The following is a 22391-nucleotide window of genomic DNA, read 5'->3' as shown; positions in this document are numbered from 1 at the left end:
TCTTCCTAGCATCTGGAGGATCGTTTGCACCTGAGGGACTGCGACTTCGACCTGCGAGACCAGCTTCAGCGGATCGGCCCTGATCCTCAGCCTCCTAACCCTGTGACTTGCATGCAGAGAATAGGCCGCCATATGGACCCTGCTGGGTGCTGATCCTTCAGACCCTGGGGTTGTTTCAATGGAGGGGTTGGGATCTCCTCCGCCTCCCCCGCCTCCTCCACCGAGATCGCCTGCTGAGGCCTTCTCCCAACTCCTGGCTGGCCTGCCAAAGAAGAGAACACCCGATGCAGCGAAGTTCGTCAAAAAACTAGATGAAATCCCGGAGATTTCCCTTCCTCCAGAAACCCCGATCCAAGTTGCACTGTCGTTAGTTAAACGGACCCTCATCGGCCAGTTTACAGGGCTATGGCCGTCTCCAAAGTCCACTGAGAGTTGGGTCAATAAGAACTGGGCGCCGCTAATCAAAGAAAATGTCACCTCATACTTTCTGGGGAGAGGATTTTTCCTCTTCAAATTTACATCAAAGGAAGATAAGGAACTGATCTTCCAAAACGGACCCTACTTCATGGGTCCTCAGGGTCTATACCTAAACAACTGGACCCCGAACTTTGATCCGACAGTTGATGTACCAAAAGCAGTCCCGGTATGGGTCAGGCTCCCAAACCTCCCGGTTCACTGTTGGAATTGGGATTCACTGAGTCACATCAGAAATGCCCTGGGGAAATTCATAGACCGAGCTAATAATAAGGATCAATATGACTATGCCAGGATCTGCGTTGAGGTTGACCTGGAAGTGGGATTACCAGAGGCCATCACACTCAAGGTCGGAAGCTGGACGCATCTCCAGAAACTAGATTATGAACAACTACCTTTCAAATGCCGGAAATGTCATGTCTATGGACATTTCGCCAGAGACTGCCCGACCAACAAAGAAACGGTGCAAGGGACGGAGGAAGGATGGAACCAGGTCAAGAGAACCAAAGTTCAATCTAAAAACCAGAAATCGGGAAGCCCTAACGGCAAAGCGACTCATCAACCTACTGCCCATCAGATACCGATTAAGACTGTGCATGCAAATAAATTTGATCCTCTGAGTTCGCAAACAGAGGGCACCCAGGAGATCGAGCTCGAAAAAGAGACAGAAACGGTTCAGGAGACCGAGGTCCACAAATCAGCCTCACCAGAAAAAGGTACCCCCTCAACCTCCTCTAAAGGAGCTGTAGACCCCAATGAAAAGAATCCAGAAGCAGCAAAAGAAGAGCATGAATTTGAAGAGTCAGAAGAGGAAGGAGAAATAGGAGAATCCCAATCCTCAGTAAGAAGATCTATAAGAGGACGGAAAACGGACAGAGAAAAAAGGGAGCAGGAGACCTACAAATAAAATCTACAGGGCAGCCAACCAACCTTGGAAAAACTACTGGCGCCAAAGTCAAAGATGATGAAAAATCAGACCCAAGGCTCCAAGGGAGCCCACCAGAAACATAAATAATGAAGATCATCTCCTGGAACTATAGAGGTATGGGGAGCAAAGCTAAGGAAGAAGCTATCAGAAGCCTAATCAGAACCGAAGGCCCAGACATACTTCTTGTCCAGGAGACAAAGCTGGAAGACACTCTCTTCCTCCAGTCAAGCAAGAAAATTTGGTATAAAATTGAAGCAAGAGCCATCTCTGCCCAGGGGGCCTCGGGAGGAGTTGGCACTGTCTGGAATATGAGTAAATTTACAGTTCAATTTGAGGCTAGAAACACCCATTGGTTACTGCTGAAAATGCAGAATCTAGCCACCAAGGAAACCTTTTGTATATTCAATGTTTACTCTCCAATTAATATTGGGGAAAAAAAGAACTGTTGGGATTCCATAAGGCAGCAAGCAGAGCTGGCAAACATGGAGAATATAATAATAGTCGGAGACCTCAATCTCACCCTTCACTCCTCCGAAAAAATGGGAGGCAGCATAGTGCGAGATCCAGCTAGGGAATGGGTGGAGGATATCTTGCAGGATTGGGACATGCTGGATATCAAGCCCTCTTCCGGTAAGTACTCTTGGTCTAACAAAAGATTAGGTCCTGGCCATATAGCTGCCAGGCTAGATAGATTTTTCATTCAAAGTTCCTTCTTGCTGCTAGGACTAGAACCAAGAATGCACATCCTGCCTAATAGCACTTCGGACCATAAGCCAATTAAGCTTGAGCTTTTAGCTCATCGGGATTTGGACCCTATCTCGTTTCGCTTTAGCCCGATTTGGATTAAGGAGTCAGGCTTTATGCAAATTGTCAAAGATAGTTGGAACCAGTCGGTCAAAGGCTCGCCTTTCTATGTATGGGAAGAAAAGCTCAGGAGGGTAAAAGGAGCTCTTAAAAGATGGGCCAAGACCCTATCCAATCCAGCCACTGAAAGAAAATCCTTAAAAACCTTGCTCGACTCCCATCAAAAGAGCATGGAGAAGGATGCAATCACTAAGGAAGCGATGGATCAAGAATCTCAACTGCAGCAGCGATACCACAAGGCTTGCCTTGCTGAAGAAGAATACTGGAGGCTGAAATCCCGCAATCTCTAGCTCAAAGCTGGGGATAGGAACACTGCCTTTTTTCACAAACAGACCCAGGTGAGGAAACGTTTCAACATTATCTCAGAGATCAAAGAAGAGAATGATGTTTATAAATACTTTTAGCACATAAAGAAATATGCCTTTTCACACTTCCAAAGTTTGTATAGTGAGGACAAGGATCAGAACCAAAATACAAATCTACTAGATGTGGTACCCTCAGTAATATCTCAGCAAACAAAGGAAAATCTTGAGGCTAAAATCACCAAAGAGGAAGTGGAAAAAACCCTCTTTGACATGGATCCGAATAAGGCCCCGGAACCGGATGGCTTCTCAGCTAGATTTCTCCAAGTATGTTGGCCGATCATAGAAAAGGACTTGCTCAGAATGGTTCAAAAATCTCAGAATACCCAGAAAATAGGAGGCAGCACAAATTCTGCCTTTTTAGCCCTCATCCCAAAGGAAAAAGGGGCCAACACCTTCAACAGATTTCGCCCGATCTCCCTATGCAACACCGGATACAAAATAATCACCAGAATAATTGCTAACAGATTGAAGCCAATCCTCCCTAAAATAATTCTTGAGAATCAAGGAGGCTTCATCCAAGGAAGGCAAATCGTGGATAACTACTTTCTCGTCCAAGAGGCTATTCACTCCAGTCTTCTTCGAAAAGAGCAAGGTATGGCCATTAAACTTGATTTAGCCAATGCATTTGATAGAGTAAATCATAGTTTTATGTTGAATGTTATGAGCAAATTTGGGTTTGGAGAAAAGTTCATTAAATGGATCCGGGCATGCATCTCGGAGCCGTGGATCGCCCCTTTAGTGAATGGAAGAGCCACTGATTTCTTCAAAGCATTGAGAGGTCTTAAGCAGGGGTGCGCTCTCTCCCCTCTGCTTTTTTTCATTCAAGCATCCATCCTCAGCTTCCTGTTAAACAAAAGAATGCAAGATCAGGACATTATAGGATTGTGCATCGCAAGAGGGGCAAAGAACATAAATCATGCTTTGTTTGCGGATGACACACTGTTGATGGGACCTGCCACAATTTCCTCTGCTTCAAAATTCAAAGTGGTTCTGGATGAATTTAGGAAAGCCACAGGCAGCGTTGTCTACAAGAGCAAATGCCACATATACAACTGGAACATTACCCCAAGAGTGCTTGTTGATATCTCAAGATGCCTGGGTTACGCAGCCTCCTCCACCTGGTCTTCATTTAAGTACCTGGGACTGCCTGTACATCACAAGAAACTCACAAGTAAAGATTGGCTACCTCTGCTGGATAAATTCAAAACAAAAACTCAAGCCTGGGGTTACTCTTGGCTAAATATTGCTGGTAAAACTGTGTTGATCAAATCAGTGCTGCAAAGTCTCCCACTTTTTCAATTTGCTGGCCTCCTTGCTCCAGCAAACATCATTAAAAAAATGGAAGAGCAAATCCGGAGGTTTTTCTGGAAGGGAGGAAAGAGCAATGAGAAAAAAATCCCTCGCATTAGCTGGGAAACCATATCCAAGCCATTGTGGGAGGGGGGCTTAAAGATCAAGAACCTCTGCCATCAGAACGTGGCACTGGCAGCAAAGAACCTCTGGAAAATCACTTCCCCAATCCGGGCTGGGCCCAAGTCGCCCTCTGGAAGAAATACTTCAGGGGCCCCCGCACCAGGTGTCTTGCAAATGTCATCCACAGGCCCAATTCAACATTTCTGAAACTCCATGCTAAGGCCGCACAGTTAATAACAGAGCATTCATTTTGGATCCCAGGCAACGGTAAAAAGGTCCGAATATGGAGTGATCGAATCATGAACCAGGAGCCAATAGACAGCAGAGCCTCCCTCATCGAACTCCACAGCTGGATGGACAGTGAACGCCTGCGCACGCTGTATGACATTTCGCAGTGGAACGACGGCTCCTGGGCAGGTTGGAAGCAGCTAAATGTGCCGGATCACCTGCTAAAAGACTACGCCACGCTCATGGATTGTCTGCACGGTTTGGCGCCCACCCATACGAGGCACAAAGATCAAAAAGGTTGGGGCACAAGTGTAAAAGGATACACAGTCGCGCAGGGTTACAATAAGCTGATCGAACGCCCATACGTTCCTCCCAATCCGGCTCCATGGAGAGGCGTATGGCGTATTCCATCACTGCCGAAGGTGGATCTCTTCGCCTGGAAGCTTTGTCATGCCAAAATCCTTACCTATGACACCCTCTAGAAAAAAGGTTATCATGGCCCTTCCATCTGCGCGTTGTGCAGAGATAATGCTGAGACAGTTATTCATCTATTCCTGGATTGCAGTTTTACCAAGCAGATTTGGACTTCCCTCATATCAAGGCCGAATTTCAAGCTTCCAGGCACTATGGCGGAACTCTTTGCAACCTGGGCGTCCATTTACCCTGGCCCAGCTTCCAAAAATCAGGTAATCAGAACAGCGTGGGCAATACTCCCTAAGATCTTAAGCTGGCAGATATGGCTTGAAAGAAACAGAAGAATTTTCAGGAACACTGATCATAGCCACAGGATCTTAGAAAATAAAATTAAATGTCAAATTAAGGAGTGCTTGGCAGATATCAAAGATGACACAAATCTGAGTCAGCATGACATCGATTGGGGATCGACTCTAGGCCTTCGATTCCAGCCAGCCGCCAACTCCACCCCAATCATTAAAGACTGGCAGATAAGGAAAACTGAAGATGAAATGCAAGGCTGGATCAAAATGCATGTAAGGCATACCCTCTTTTTTGACGGGGCAGCAAAGGGTAATCCGGGCAAAGCTGGGGCAGGAGGAGTCGTTCTAAATCAGATAGGAGAAAAAATTCACTCCTATGCCTGGGGTCTAGGACATGCCTCCAGCGTTCAAGCGGAGGCCTTAGCCCTCCTTCAAGGTCTCTAGACCCTCAAGGATCTAAACATAAAAGAAGAAATCGTCATAGGAGACTCTCAGATCATCATCAGCGCAATGGCTACCAAATCCTCAGCTTCAGACCTTAATCTAGCAAGATTGACAACCAGAATCATAGGCTTGGAAAGCCATTTCCAGAACCTAAGATACTACAATGTGTTGAGAAATCACAATAAAGAGGCGGACAGAGAAGCCAACAAAGTTGTCCTCCTCCCTGCTGGAATCAAGATGAAAGACGGAAAAGAAACATGGGAACCCATTCCATAGCCAATCCATCGTCATGTTTTATTGCTGGTTGATAAATAAATTCGTTTGCATCTTCAAGGGGGGGAAATTACTGATTTGGAATATATGGACCCAATGGTACTCAGGAATTCTGCAAGCCCCAGCTGCACACTCAGTCACTTCAGAGTGTGGTACCAGGGCAATGAGTTCCCCTATGTAACAAGATTTTCGGCATTCAGGCCAAGATGAATACAATCGTCCCATAACTGTTATTGTTAAAAAAAAAAAAAAAAATTGTGATCATTCTTGACCGATTCAATGAGCTATGTTTTATCTCTTTTTCGGACTCATTAAAAATAAACGAAAAAGGAACCCCCCCAAAGTCATGTTTAAGCTCTTTTCTGACTCTCGAAAGATGAAAAGATCGTCGATTACTTATCTTTTTGAACTCGTTAAATTAAATGAATTGATGTCATCTCAGTATACGTTTACCCCTTTTCTGGGCTAGGATTGACTATTTACGAAAAAGGAACACCTTGGTCGACATGGTCAAGAGGTTTTCTCGAATATTGTTTTCTACCTTTTCGGGTTTGAGAGACAAATTACGAAAAGGGACCTGATGGAGTTTTATTTTTCATCTCTTTTTCAAACACTCTAAATACGAAAAAGAAACAAAGTTACTCTTCTGTCAGACTCGTAAAAATTAAACTATGAAAGACTTGTCACTATAATGAGACTGAGTTTCTCCTTCCTAGGAATCGTAAAACTTATTGGGATGGATTCATTCGAACAATGAAATTATACGACAAGCATATGTTATCCCCTTCAAGCTTGTGATTAAAAATAATTTGGGTACTCACTAGAAATAGCGGGGAAAAAATGAAAGTGAAACATCTCTTGTATAGGCAGCATGTTGCTCTTAAACATGACACTCATCTGTTTCTCATGTCAGGTTTGGGATACCCTCACTTAGTCACTTGTCCTTTCGGGTTTGGGTGATCCATTTTTCCTCTCTTCTGACTATTCCACTTCATCGTCATGACCCTTGGTCTTATGTTGAGTCAAATGTTTCCACACTTCGGAGTCGTGTCATTGATATGTTCAAGAGAAGTCATATCTGTAATTTAGTACTTATACATTGTCTGACCTTTATCATAGTCATTTATTCCACTTTATTCCTTGTTTCATGTCGATGATGAGGGAATCATTATGGCCTTCCTTTGATGGGTCATTTCCTGTCGACTTCAACTCATTATCCAAGAAGATGACTTAGAAACTCCCTTTCAGTACCTTAGAGATTGCATGCCTTAATGGCAAGTTGTTCACATTCGATGACAGGTTTTCATCATTGGCCTTTCAATCGAATGATTCCATGAGTGTTCAACTTCAGCTTCATTTTCACATTCACGGATTGTATTGTCGTACCTTGAGAGCCATTTTCATTATTGGTGGTTTCTCTCGTGCCTGTTAACGATTCACATCATTGGCTAGTAATCAGGTGGTTTTCTAGCATGTTTGACTTCGACACATTCATTCACATGTTAGAATTCGTACTTTGATCGGGTTGGGATGGAGCGCAAGACCCTGAGTTTTGTCTGATATAACTCAGGTTGCATGGAGTTATGTATTATTCATCATTGTATACATTTTTCCTCTATACGGATGGTTTTGACCATGCCATGGGACCTTATATCTATGATGATGGTGATCCTTATATATCGATTGGTTGCCTCCATACCGTGGATCTTAGACTTCCAAACAATCCTTTTTCATTCGGATGATTGCGCCCATACGGTGGATATTTTCGCATGGTCCTTTCTATCTATATGGATGCATTTACCATGGATTCATGTTTTAATATATATGACAGAGATATCATATATGTATATGTATATGCATCCTTAATTTGCAGGTCTCTTGACAGTGTTTACTCTCGTCCTTGCACTAGCTCATAAAGCATCTCAGCCATCACTCCTTGTTCTGCCTTCACGCTTTAGGGGGCATCTGTTACATAGTATTTTGTCACACCTCCTCCACTTCCCTGTGTCATATCCCAGAGTGCAAAAAACTTGACAACTGTGCAGTGTACTCATCCTGGTATGAAGTTCAAATCCTCCTTGAAGAACTAGTGAAAAGTTGCCTTGAGATTTTCCTGAGAAAAATGAGCTCAAAACCCTAATTTCTGGGTCAACGCAATTATGACACTACCCTCTCATGTTGATGGCAGGTTGCACCATATGAGCCTCATGTTGCCAACACGTATTTGGCTTGGATACTTGCGTTGATCCCTAAAAGTCAAGTTTTCCTAAGAGGAGGAGAAGCTTCGTGATCTAGAGGCTTCTAGAACGGCGAGCTGGATGATATTCGTTGTGGATGTGGTCGAAGTCTCCAAATATTACCCTTTAATCTTATCCCTGTGAGTTTCCTCCTTGAGATGAGGACATTCCCCTATTTTTGGTAGGATCCTAACTCCCTCTCCCTGCCTATATATTCATTCCCCTCCATTCTCAAATGGTTGGTCTCTGATTTTTTGCACCCTCATGTTGAGATAGTGCCTACACACTATTCACTTTGGCTTGGAGAAGGAGTGCTTGGAGAGCTTGAGCTTGGACTTGGAAATTCACTCAAGGAGGGATACTAACATCAAGGCCTAGATTTTATGCTTCCTCTTTTGTTTATTAATATATACAATTGTTGGTTCACTTTCCATAAATTCTTGTGTCAATGCTTCATTTATCTTAATTCTTCTTGATCTGTCAAGTGGATTACATTTGATTATGTTTGTTGCACTTTTATGCTTTGTTGTGTCTTTAGCCTCTTGTGCAGTTATTCAAATGCTATAAATAGCAAGGATTGAGCCTGAGGAGAAAGTGATCAAGATCTTCAACAAAGGAGTGCATTATAGCATTAGGGTGAGGTAGGTCCCCTTCCTCTTCTCTTATTCCATTTGTAATCTAGGTAAGTGTCTTGTAGATTGTCTCGTTTGTTGCTAAACCCACTCATTGGGCTAGAGGGATTGTCTATGTCCGTAGAGAGGATTTACCTACACAACAGACTGTGTGGCCCACCATGATCATTCTGTAGTTATTGGGATTTGAGATGGAACCTGATTTGTGGATCGGATGGAAGATGTGGTGTGACCATGTCAGTGGAAAACCTGTTGAGAAATGGCAACAAGAAATTCCAGTCTAACTTGTCCTTGAATTAAACTGTAAATAAATTCGAATTCTATTCTTATAGAAACTTAAAATAGTTAAATTAAGTTTATTAAACTTACTTAACTTAGGAAATTTGAGTTGGAAGTCTTTTGGAAGTCATGTATATATAAAAGGAATCATCAAAGGAATCATGGATCTCATTGTGGCAATGAAGTTGGTTATATTTGATTTTCTCATATAACATTCTAAGTCATGGAGCTAATCTTCCACACTTGAAATTGGATTGTAAGCTAAGGGGAAGCACTTACAATCAATAGGATGTTGTATGTGCAATTTTTAATAGAAGAAGGTCAAATCAGAATACAATCACAAAGGAATGGTCTTATGGAGTCATGCTTATTTTCTCAACAGAGCAAGCAGTCAAATGAGGATAGTATCCCATTTGGAACCAATTAAAAGGTTCATCATGCTTACTTCCATGATAAATTATGTTGACCAAAGGATGATGTTGTTATAAAAAATAATTATGTTGTTAAAGGAATCGCAGGCATAGGGAAGAAATCCTCAAAAATGAAGTAGAAAGAATAATAATGGTGCATGAAAGAACAATTGGTCACAACTTTGACAAGAGAATCTTAGATGTAGTATGATTGCAACAATTTGAAAGAAAGAATGAGCCCAAGGGGATTCAATCCATTAATAGCAACATCTATAACATTCCAACTTATTCAATTGATAAAATGACCCAACACTTTACTTTTCAAGCAAGGGAAGTGGAGCAGTAAGTCTCTTTTCCATTGATGTTAAAGGGAGATAGTGAGCAGACATTAGACCTTATGAGCTAAGGGAGAATTAGCAGCTTGATACGGGGGTTCCGATTCACAACCATCAATGACCAATAATGTCTGCAAGTGTTTCCATCAATGACAAAGGGGGAGATTGATGATCAATGTGTTGTCATTGATGTTAAAGGAAGATCTTGAAAGATTCATTTAGAAGGCAACATTGGTTGTCAAAGGAGAAATGAGTCTGATGTGAAGAATAAAAATGGGAAACTCCCCAATTTCATGAAATGAAACCCAAAAATTCATTATGTTTGGATTACAAACCCCAAATTCATTAAATTGGGTTCACATTGACAGGAAAATCATCATTGATTGAAATTGTGCCCAGATGTGATGGCTCACATTCAGTGTGCCCCATCCCCCCCATGCTTGACATTTAACATGAAGGGGCGTTTTCAATGTAGATTCACACCATACCAAGAAAAAAATATATCAACAATGAATATTTAATGTGCCCCCACACCCCCAAGTACAAAACAACCGAAGTGGGGGTCCACTTATCAATAGTTTTTTAAAGGATGGATTTGGAAGCATGATGCATAACACACATATGGCATCAAGGTAGTACGCATAGCACATAGGTGGCATCAAGGTAGTACAAGTGGAAGAAAAATGGCATACATGTGAATTCCAGGTGGCACACACAGAGGTGACATGGCCATTGGATCTCAAAGTCTTGAGGGTACTCAAACAACAATATTATGCAACACCAAGATATGAAGGTAGATATAGATGGCACATCGAATAGGAAGTAATGACATGGCATGATAGGTGGAAAATGACATGGAAATTGTGATGATGTGGAAATATGTGTCAAGTGACATGTGGAATGTTGTTTTTCCATTTTTGCGAGGCCAAATGGCCCCTTTATAGGTGACACATGGCAAGTGTTGAAACTCGATTACATGGCACTCTGAATGTTAATGGCATGGTTATGAGGTGGGGGTCTTATGCAAAATCATAAAGGGTGTCAACATCAACGATTTATTTTGGGGCTTAAGCATTGATATGTGTTTTCCCATGGTTTTAACCAAAGGGGTTGGGAAGACTATTATATTAGCCCCAAAGTATTATTTTCGATGTTGATTAAGTTGTTACACCAAAATGTATAAATACACACATTAGGTGCAAAAGGTGATGAGTGTGTGTATTGCACATATAAACCAGATAGTTAAATATGACACAGGGAAGTAGAACTTAGTGTTGAGGACTATAAAGTTGAGGATTGGATTTTGTGTGCATCATGTAGAGAATTGATAAGTGTGAGTTGTGTGTATGCAATATGGAGTGAAGCTACGTAAATGTGCTTTGGGCCATATGCATAGTATTTTGAGAGAAACTTACATAAAGTGCAAACAAAAGGATTGACAGGAACGATGAAGTCTGAATAAGATGAGTAGTCTACGCGAGGAGCATATGAAGCATGTATGTTGTGTAATGCTACTATGAATTCCACTGATATGAAGTATGATATTTGATATTGCTTAATATATGTGTGTGTGTGTGTGGCCTATGATATAATGCTAGAGTGTTGGTATTTGACCAATGTTGATTTGAAAAAATAGGATTATGATACTACAATTTAGAAACAAAGATGCAAAAAACATATTACTTTAGAAAGTTGAGATAAATTGATAAGATCTGAGGTATGAAACAAATTGTATAGGAAGAACAGATTTCATCAAGAATCGAGGAAATGACAGTGTATCTAGTTTGAAAATGTTATGAAAAGGAGTTCCATGGTGCAACTATTGGGGATTGGTGCCTCCACCAAGTAGTTTCTCGTAGATCTAAGGGGATTGGTGTCTCTTGTAGGTGGGTACCTGCAAATTCAGAAAGGGAATAATGTTGATGCTTGTAAATTAAAGGATAAGTGTCTCCTTCTGGTTGGTGCCAGCAAATCATTGTAATAGTATATTGGTGCCTACATTTATAAAGAAAAAGAAAATATTTTTTTGGTTTTCTCCTGTAAGGGTTTCTACATATATTTGGTGTTCTTTTGCGGTGCTTGATTTATTGGTGCATTAGTTGTCTTATATAAATTTCTTTAAATTATTTAATTGTCCATTATAGTACTTCACTCCCCCTTATTAGTATAATCATAGTTCCAACATCTTGGTCTCGTCCGCCTCTCTCTATTCAATTTTGATGGTGCCTCAAAAGGAAATCCTGGTCCAACTAACTATGATGACATCTTCAAAAATGATCTTAGATCTTCGCTTTTCATATACTCTAACATGCTTGGCATCAATAGTAATAATGTTGTAGAGCTCACCACTCTCATCGAAGGCCTAAACATAGCACAAAAACAAGTATTTTCTAAAAGTTTTGTGGATGGAGATTCCAAGATCATAATCAATATGCTCCATAAACTTCAAAATGGAACTCATGTACATAGAGTCTCCAAGAGTTGAAAAATAGAAGAAAAACTACACTACCTTTACTCTCAAATCACTAATGTCCCTATCATCATTCACATCTACATCTAACTATTAGGCAATAAGGTTCTCAACATGCTCATTAATTATGGTTGTCTTGACTCTTTTCCTAGGATCTCCTCCACTTGGAACCTTTTGGGGGACACTCCTCTTAAGAAGGTTTTTTGGAAACTCATTCATAAATACATCTAGCTTCTGGATTGGGTGTTAAGCATGTGAGATGGTGGGGGGTGGTGTGGTGGGGGGCAAGTTGTCGCCACCCCACTTGGCCATTCGACCGGGGGACATTATCCCCCTAGGATTCATTGAAGTCTCATATTGGAATGAGAAACATCATAATTCTGGTGCCATGTACACTCACTCCCACTCTCATTGACCACACCCTTTTCAAATCATCCTTGCCTAGCATGTTATATGATCTGAAAATGAAACTACTTGTATTTGTTGTTCAAGGTATTCATTTCCATTAAATAATATGTGCAAACTGTTACTCATGTCTTGCAATTGAAACAAAGTGTTTTTGGTAAATTTCTGAGTCTTATGTGTGAAGGAGTATTATTTTATTTTATTGTTTAGCATAATAAATCTGAAAAACACAGCAAGATAAAATCACATAATATAACACAACAGCTGATGAGGCAGTTCACCCCTCCTGGGCTACATCTGTCGAGTCCAAGGCCCCTAAATGGACATGTCCTTGCTCTTATTAGATGCTCAAATTGGTTATACAGTGATAAAAAAGCCTAAATAGGAAAAATAATTTGTGGAAATGAATTCAGAACACAAAAAATAGTAAATCTTGGCTTTTGTTTCACCTCCAATGGTTAACCATAGCCCAATACAACTCCAACACTCCCTAGGCCCTGATGGCCCTCCAAGCTTCTCTGCTGAAAAAAAAGTACCTGAATATCAACTCTATTGACTCTTCAACCTATACCATTGGCTCTGGAATGCTCAGAGTACTCAAAATCAAAAATAAAATCGCTCAAAAAGGTTCTCCCTAGTGAAAGTTATGACCAACTGAAGTTTTGTCCAAGTTGGCCTAAGGAAACTCCACCAAACTTGGAGTAACTGCAGTTAGCTCCACTAACTTTCGAAACAGTGCCTAAAAAAGCAGACTCCACTCCATTTTGTCCGTGCAGTTTGGGTGGCAATAAATGTTAAGGTGGGTAGTCGTCACATGGACCGACTACCCCACCGTCGGTGGAACCGTGGAGCCAACGGTTATGAAACCGTGGCATTTAACGTTAGGTGAGACCCCCGCCGCGACATGTGAACAGCTAACTGTCAAGCTTAACCGTTGACGCCGGGTTTGACCTGTGGTTCTGATCCCTGGTCTTATGGATAGGGGGCTAGCCCCCTTTCCGCCCCAACCTAACCTTTGACAAACTTGAAATATGCAATAAGTCCATAGATTGTTAAGAACTGCTGTGTGGGCAGGCCGGTCAGGCCTGTGGGCTGGTGGCCACCCGAATTGGGGTCGATTTCTGCGAACACTCAATAATTTTGTCACAATAAACCTGTAGTCTTGGGGCCACGTGGCAGCCTCTGGGCAAGCCATGTGGCATCCATTAATTGGCCACTGAAATCCATGGTATATCCACTGTGCAATCCGGAGTTGACAAGTGTTGATCTATGATTGGATGAGAAGGAATATTCTTTTTCTTTAATATATATATATATATATATATATATATATATATATATATATATATTATTCAAAATCAACCCAAGTCAAACTAGACTTTTGAATGAAATTGTGAATTTTCAAACTTGAATAAATTTCACATACAGTGTCGAATTTGAGTGTCGTTCGCGGCTATAGGATCGTATTGACGAGGCCTATCCTGTCATTCTGGTTTCAACCAATTCTGAGCAATTCAAAATTTGAGCATTTTTTCCACTTAAGACATTATCACCTGATCATTATTTCTCAACTCAAATTCCCAGGACTCTCTCATGCGATTTTATAGGCATAAAAATTATCAAAATTGACACAAAAATATTTTTTATTGTTATTCAATGTTGTCACTCCACCAGCCAACTAAAACTACAAGTTGTCAAGCACATCTAAATGATTACAAATGGAACTCTGGTGGTCTAGCTGAATCCATTTCCTCTCATAGGTGATATCATGCTTGCTACAATTCACTCCACTTTGTTTCATTGTGTTGACATGGATTTTATGCACCCTAGTCGACAAGGGAGAAACAACCTAGACCCGAGCTCTTCAAATAGCCCTAGTTGTTTGGTGTGGTCGTTCTCAATAGGTTTTGAGGCTCCATTAACCTTTCTCCTCTTTCTCTTTCGAAGGAAAAGACAAGGGGTGTTCCTATCCTATTTTATCCTATAGTTAATATATGTTATTGTTTAAGTTAATCTACCTATTCTTTGAGTTACAATGATTAATGAACTATATTACAAATGAATGCTAACTATCCGAAAATATGTTGCAGAATATATGTTACGAAACTAAAGCATAATGATATAAGGAATGTACAAGACTATGATACAAGAAACAAATACCAGAATGTATTGTAACTGGTGTGTGGAATGTAGATGTATTTTCCAACAGAATATAAAAAGATACCATATGCAAACTAATATTTAAAATGAAATTATAAATTAAACTAAAAGAAAGTAATCCTTAATGTGATATAAATGAAAGACTTAAAGTTACATAAAAGCAAACTTCAACTCTCTCAAATTAACAAAGGTCAAACTATGTTAGTTTCAAAACCACACATTAAGGATTATAAAAACCTATATTATATTATCAACTCTCATACAAGGTATGCCTAAGAGGAACTATAACAATTTCTTAAAACAAAACAAGTTTCGATTGTAAGTTCATGAATCAAACCAATAAACTCATAATGAAAGGTAAAAATGTTGATAAGAAACTGTTACAACAATAACACTAATTCAATTTGCATACAGAAAGTGACATTCTTCTAGAATCTAAATCTCTAGAATAAAATGATAGTTATCTATATTAGATAAATTCTGAGATCAATCATTAACCTCAGGACACAAGTCACTGGAGAGAAATGTTGATCGTGTTGAAATATTTAACTAGGTTCGGTCTTCATAATGACATATGTAATGTTGATTTTATGTATGCAATGAAAAGAGAAAAATAAATTTATTATTATTATTCTTGATGCATGGGTTTCAAGCTCAAGTGAAACTTATTTTTAGGTCAAGCTCCCATTATGAGCTCTTAGGATTGGTCATTGAGTTATAAAGTCAAGAATGTAATTGTCATGTATAAGATACCCTTATTGGGCATGTTACATATTATAAGAAAGTCAAAGTCAAGTCAAATAACCCTCTAAGACCTTTTCAAGTGCTTATGATCAAGTCAGCCTACAAAGAAGAAATTCAACCTCTCTAGAAGATGAAGTCGGCATATTTGAGGGCTCATGAAAGGCTATATAAGGGAGAACTCAACCTCACTAAAGGATGACTCACTCAAGCATTGAATAAGTTCGATCTAAGAAAGAAGAAAATCCTAATACCTAGCAAAGGAGAGACGAAGAAGAGTGAGATAATTTCTTATCTGTTTTGGGATAAAAATCATTCACACATGTCAAGATTATGGCATCATTCTGCTGCAATAGAAGCCGAATTTGCTATCACTCAAAGAAGTTGAAGTTTGGATTAAGGAAGGTTAATTTGGAAAGTTGAATAGTCAAGAAGAGAAGAGAATTCCGAACAAAGTTAGAAAGAGGTAAATTTTCAGCCACATGTGTGATCTAGGGATTTTGCAGAAGGAGCCGAAAATTGTAGGTCTGCAACAACTAGTCGAAATTATGAGTTAGGGCCAAAATTTGAAGTTATGCCACAATTTTGTTGACTTGGAGAAGAATAATTTTATCTAGAGGAAGAATTGACTTGGTCTTGGAGGGGTTGTTGGTCAAGGGTCTAGGTCTTGTAATTCGTCAATTGAAGATTCTATAAGAAGAAGAATTCGTTTGGGTTTTCCTCTCAAGATTGGAGAGCTTTTGGCCCTCGCTGATATCCTACATCTTGTGTCCTTTGTCTCATTGTTATTTATGATTTGGTAGTTGTTTAATGAATAAGAAAACATAATAATAATCAAGTCAAGAATAACCTAATTAAGTAAAAAGTCTTCACAACTAGTTGTCATTGCTAGAGAAATCATCTCATCTCTCTGCCCTAGATTTCTCAACATGGTATCAGAGATAAGGTGACAAGTCAAGAAGGGAATCTTAATAAAGGACATTCAAAGATTGAAGTTTGAAGAAAAGTTTCAAGGACATCAAAACATCAAGAAGATTATCTCATCTCCAAGGCATTTTCGAGGACAAGGATCACATCATCATCTTGAAGAAATTCAAAACCCTATTTCATTCAAAGAAGGCATCTACACTTAAAACTTTCATGGGACCCTTGCTCTATCATAAAATCAAAGAAGAAGATCTCAAAGACCCTATCTCTACTCAAGAAAAATAATACAAATCAAATCATCTTGAAGTCTAATCATCCAAGGGAAGCAAGAAGAAAGGTGTTTTCATCGTCATCAAAGCATCAAGAATTCATCATCAACTATCATCATCAAAGGCATCAAGTTGAAGAGTTCATCATCAATATTCACTTGACTAGTAATTGTTTTTTACTTCTATGTCTAAATCTTGTAAAATTAGTTCATTTTGCAAGGAGAACAACACGTTAGTTGGGTCATCAAACTTCCTTGCATGGAAAAGAAGGATAGACTTATTCCTCAAGGAAAATGAAGTTATTGTTCATGTCAATGGCAAAATATCCATCATTCAATAATAGTCTTGATGATGGATCCCTGTTGGGATTTGAAACGTTGACAGAAAATGGTGTTTACTATGGGTTCTCCGGTTTCTAAGTTAGAAGAAAGAATTATCTAAATATATGAAAAAGGATTTAAGGGCTCAAAGGATTCTTATAGAATCCATCAAGGATTCCCTCATCCCATATGTAGCAGAGTTGGAGACCTCAAAAGGGATATATGATAAGCTACTATCTAATTATTTTCTAAAAGCACAAACTGAAAAGTCATATCACTAAGATCTGAACTACACAAGTTGAAAGCATCAAAGGATGAAGTGATATCTTCATGTCTTACCAAAGCATCATAAATAAGGAATCAACTTCAAGATCTAGGAGAGATGATATCCGATAAATAAATGATTACCATTGTTCTAAATGCACTAAGTAATGAACAAGGTAACCTTGTATCAAAGGCCTATGAAGAGAAGAAAGTTATCCCATTCAATAATTTATGGTCACTATGCAAGATTGAAGGAAAAATGTGATGTAGGATCAAATGAGCAGGTTCAAACATTTGTCGTCATGACAAGAAGAAAAGGAGAATTTGGAAAGTTTGGTCCTCAGACAAAGAAGAAGATCAATATTTTATAAATCCAATGTTATGGATGTCAAGAATATGGGCACTACAAGAGAGAATGTCCTAAGCTCAAGAAGGAAAACAAAAAACGAAGATGGGAAGAAGCCCATATCATTGAAGAAGTGGAAGAAGCTGAAAAGAAGAAATACAAGAAGGAGGAAGTAAAAGATCTCTACTATTGTTGAGATAAGTCTTCCTAGCCTAGTTCTTTTCAAGTTTCTGTTTTCTATTGTAAAGTATAGCTATCATGATAGGAATCATTAGAAGCATGATAGGATGCATCATGTTAGGAGATGGCATCATTGAAGCATACAATTGAAAGAAATATCTCGTGACATCATCATATAAAAGTATGAAAGATGGCTAAAATAGAAGTCTATAGCAATCACCTATAGAAGGATGTAGCTCTTGGTAACCTCATTAGAATCATAAGTCGTACTTATGGGAAAAATAAATTCATCTAGTATAGAGCTTATCATACATATTCAAAAGGAGCATTTGCAAGATGAGAATGATCAAGATCCTCTATTGTAATCTTCATTGGAAGGTTCACCTACTGGAAGAAGTAAGTGTCTCATCGGGAATTCCAACTTGTATGGGATTCATGGGATAATGGTATGATGTCAAAAGAAGTGAAGTAGGTCAAGGGAAGCTATTGAAGGAAGTCTAGTTGACCTAAAGAAAGAAATGAGGTATGTATGCTTGTACTTGATAAAATAGAGTCATGTCATATGGTTGCATATATCATGAATGGGTGTTATACCTCAAGAGTGTGATAAAAATAAAGGATCTACTCCTGTCAATGGATGCATGAAGGCATGGATCACACATTGACTAGATGAAATCAACATAATATGTCCTCATATGAAGTATGAGTTGGTTGAAAAAGTTGAAGGAACTATGATTGGAAGTTCCTGGGAGGAAATGAGTGAATGAAGAAAGGAATAGATCATGAAAAACACAACTATGGAGAATGAAATCAACATCCAAGGACTAGAATATTTGACTATGATATCTCCATGGGAATGATATGAAGATCTTGATAAAGTCTAAAAAAGAAAGAGACCCTTAACATTGTATATGTTTTTGGAGATGTGCCAATAAATATGCAGGATGTTGATGCAAACAAGGAGATGTCATGAGGAAATACCATTACAAAGGTATTTTTGATTTAATATTCATTGTCTATTTTTGAATAATATCTGGATGGGCTAATGCAGAGCTACCAAAGGAAGAGTTGTATATGTCATCTACATTTGACACTCATGTGGTAGGATGAAATATCTTGAAGGAAACATGATGTGAAGAAGGTAGCAAGATATGAAGAAAAGGCCAAATATGGACTAATAGATCACTTTCCAATAAAGGATGACATGGTTGACATGATTCATGAATGAAAGTGATGGATGGTTGATGCCCTATGAAGAAGTCCCAAAAATATAAAGACTCTTGAATAAAGAAAAAAGTTCATGACATCGAAAGGAGGAGTTCTTCAAGCAGCTGGTTGTCCCATCATCTCCACCTAAAGAGTTGTTGGAAGCAAATCCCTAGTCAAGAGGGAGCTTGGTCAAGTCCCTGATTAAGAGGGAGCTTGGGTACATTCCTTTTATAGGAATGGATACATTCCTTCACTGGAATGGGCATATCCTCCCTAACTGAGAGGGAGAGATAGACACATAATTCTTGTCTTCACCTGGGAAGATAGTATGGAGGATTGGGTAAGCAACTGGCATCTGATACTCTTTGAGGATGTGGCAGGGCATCCAAGATAAGAGTAATAGTAAAGGACCTAGATGCAAATCTCATTCGACACTCCCAAAATTAATAGAGGATAGTTCCATTGTCTTTAAAATAACCATTGATCAGAATAGATGTCATGAATCCAACGAGTTGGTTGAGATCCCCACTTTGTCCCCTTTGTTGGTGTTGCGAATCTCGATTTTGATACAATACTGTTACAGAGGTACAAAAATTTACTATTAAAAACCAAACAATTAATGATACAATCAATTGAAATCAAATGATAGAGTAAGTAAAGAAAAATATCATATATCATCCATTTTCTAGGGTTTGATAGTTAGTGACAATGCTTGGAAGCTTCGTAATGATTGGAAAAATGACGAAGATTTTGTGCTCCAAAGAACAATCAAAATCATTTGCAGATCCATGTGATGAAAAATCCAAAAAATGTGTTAAAATGGTGAATCAGATCGAGCAAATGCCGTGGAAATTGCAATTTTGGGGTTTTTACTGTTATCTACTTGTTTAGCGTTAATGAGGCAATATCATGTTGGGATATGGTGCTCCTTGTGGTCAAACCATAATCGTAACAATGCCAACCGCAACAGTAACAACGTCAAAAAGTTACTTGTCCAATCGATAACAATGTCAATTTTGTTATAACTTCATTACATTTTGGCATGAAATGGAGTTACATAATTATTGATGCGGTGATGATTTTGGTGGCGAGGAACGACATGAGTCAATGCTTATTGCATTGTTGTGTTGCCCTAAATTGAGGTGGCAAAGGCAAAGATATAGTAGGCATAAACGCCAAGTTAATATCCTTTTGACTTGTTAATTAGGTCACCAATGAAATTAAATTCTAATGAATGACGTGCTCGAATCCTAAGTTGTTGTTATATATTAATGAGGTGGTGACTTGATGTTGAATCTTCTCACTGCATATGGTCGTGGTATCAGGCCAGAATTCAAAGCCCCATGTGATTGTGTGATAAATGCCACAACAATTATAAATCAAATACAACATTTGATAATTGCAGATTTTTATCAGTGGTTCTCATTTAATATAAAGCTGGTATGGTTTTTCGTTTTGGCATTCAACCAACGACATTTTCAGTGGCAAAAACATATCACGTAGCCTTTGCAATTTATTTTTTCAGGTCAAATTCCGATGAAGAATGAGAAAGATAACAAATAAATGAATGCTATCATAAATCAAATAAGTTGGCGTGGCTTTGGAATAGAGATCATGGAAAAAATAAAGTGATTATTTCACAACCATGGCTATGGGACCCGAACCAAACATCGAATAAGATTTTGGTCTTACGTTATAAATGTTTAAAGTTCCAGGCAATATATTACTTAAACGTAGAGTGAAAAGGATTCATAGCTCGCATAGTTCCAGGCAGCATGCATTTATTTGATAGCAACATATAATTTAAACGTAGGGTGAAAAGGATTCATAGCTCGCATAATATCATTTGCCCCATTTACTTTTTCGTTGTTTTACGTCTTTTGTTTCAATTTCAAAAACTTTTATAGCATGTCTTTCCCTTAAGTGTTGTTCCTAGTGACATTCACTTTAAGTTTGCTCCATGTTTTCTAAAACATAATTGTTAATTTTACAAAAAGACACATGTTATATATGTCTTTTATATGCCTTTTACATGTGCCTTTTTGTGTTTAAATTTGATGGTGTACAAACTCTAATGTATTATATTTATAATATATATATGATGATTTATTAATTTATAATATATATGATGATTTATTAATGATATAATATGTAGTAATATGCCTTATGTATATATTATATTTTGTGATTTAGATTTTTTTTATTTCAAAGATGTATATAAAATTGCATTTAAAAGAGCATATAATCATAAGATGCATACACATAAAAGAATGGGAAATAAATGACAACTATGAGAAGCAAAGACACAACAACTTGATAACGGAGTTCACCCAAGTGGGCTACGTCTCTGGGCCCGGTGTCAAAATTGTGGAGGCCACTTCACTAATTGCTGCAAGATGATAATGAGTACATGAAGCATTCTTTGTCAAATTAAGGAAGAGCTTCCTCAACTAGAGTGACATGTCTCTCTAAGAACTGTCACTCATAAAATCTCTCCTTCAGCATGAAAAAATATCAAAATCTTACATGAAGTGGAATACAAGGATCCTTCAACAGAGTAGCAGACAAGGATCTCAACATCAAAGCATCATTTCAGCAAAATCAAAAGAAGACATGGCATCAATGCATCTTATACCTCTACTTCTGGCGATGGCCTAAAAATGCACACCTTTGTTGAAGAGATGGATAGCACGGTTGAATTCTTGACCAAAAATCATGAAATTTAACTATAAACTCGACCCCTTTATGACTTATTCAAATTTGGGTTCCCCAAGAATCTCAAAGATTCCTTAAAGATTCTCTTTTACGAGATGAGTAAAATTTTGCTCAGATGACGAAACTAATCATACCATCACGTTCCTTGTGAAAAACTAAGTAAAATGAGTATACAGTCAGTTTGGTTCTGAAATTGTAATTTTCAAGCCTCTAGGGAATCTTAAAGACTCCTCAAGATTCCACAAAGATTCTTTTTTCTAGATTGACTGAAATTCTACTACCCATATGAGGAAACTTATTACACCATCATACTCCTTACGAATTTTTAGTTAATTTAAGTATAAACTTGACATAATTACGTCTAAGTCAAAAATTAGCTCTAAGGGAATCTTCAAGATTCTTAAAAGAATCTACATGAATAATATTCTCAAAGTATTCCCTTAAAATATTCTAAAAAATTATCTTGAAAAACGTGCCCAGACACGGTTCCATCTGCATTAGGGTTCCATCCACGTTCTCGATTCCTCTATAGCTCAAGGCTTTGTTGAAATGAGATAGCAAGTTTAAATAAAATCTGCTAGTGGATATAACTAAGAAACACATTGTGGATCATTGGTAAGATCCATGCATTATTGGTTTGTGGTGGTTTCAGGGTCAAATCCCATATTTTGGTATCCGCCAAAGTCATTCACACATTCAACATTAATTTTGGCATTTTTTTAATAACCAATCATCAGTTTGGGTGGCATTTTTTTAATAACCAATCATCAAATAACATATAACCAAT

At 38.6% G+C, this 22391-nt stretch overlaps 2 protein-coding genes across 2 annotated transcripts; both read left to right on the top strand.

Annotated features, from left to right (window-relative positions):
- Positions 1 to 1518: 1518 nt before the first annotated feature.
- Positions 1519 to 2556, top strand: LOC149192115 (uncharacterized). The gene has a single exon (XM_089406845.1). It carries the CDS (start codon positions 1519 to 1521, stop codon positions 2554 to 2556), a length of 1038 nt encoding a protein of 345 aa, XP_089262971.1.
- Positions 2557 to 4397: 1841 nt separating this feature from the next.
- LOC149192114 (uncharacterized) lies at positions 4398 to 5432 on the top strand. Its single transcript, XM_089406844.1, has 3 exons — positions 4398 to 4694; positions 4838 to 4958; positions 5107 to 5432. The coding sequence occupies exons 1-3, from the start codon at positions 4398 to 4400 to the stop codon at positions 5430 to 5432; spliced, it is 744 nt and encodes a 247-aa protein (XP_089262970.1).
- The last annotated feature ends 16959 nt before the right edge of the window (positions 5433 to 22391 follow it).

This window comes from Pinus tabuliformis, chromosome 2_2 (assembly GCF_031772625.1).
Source record: "Pinus tabuliformis cultivar Carrire ecotype Pingquan chromosome 2_2, CPIR1, whole genome shotgun sequence".
Lineage (NCBI taxonomy): Eukaryota > Viridiplantae > Streptophyta > Pinopsida > Pinales > Pinaceae > Pinus > Pinus tabuliformis.
Note: the sequence above shows the minus strand (reverse complement) of the source record. Positions and strands in the feature narration are given on the sequence as shown.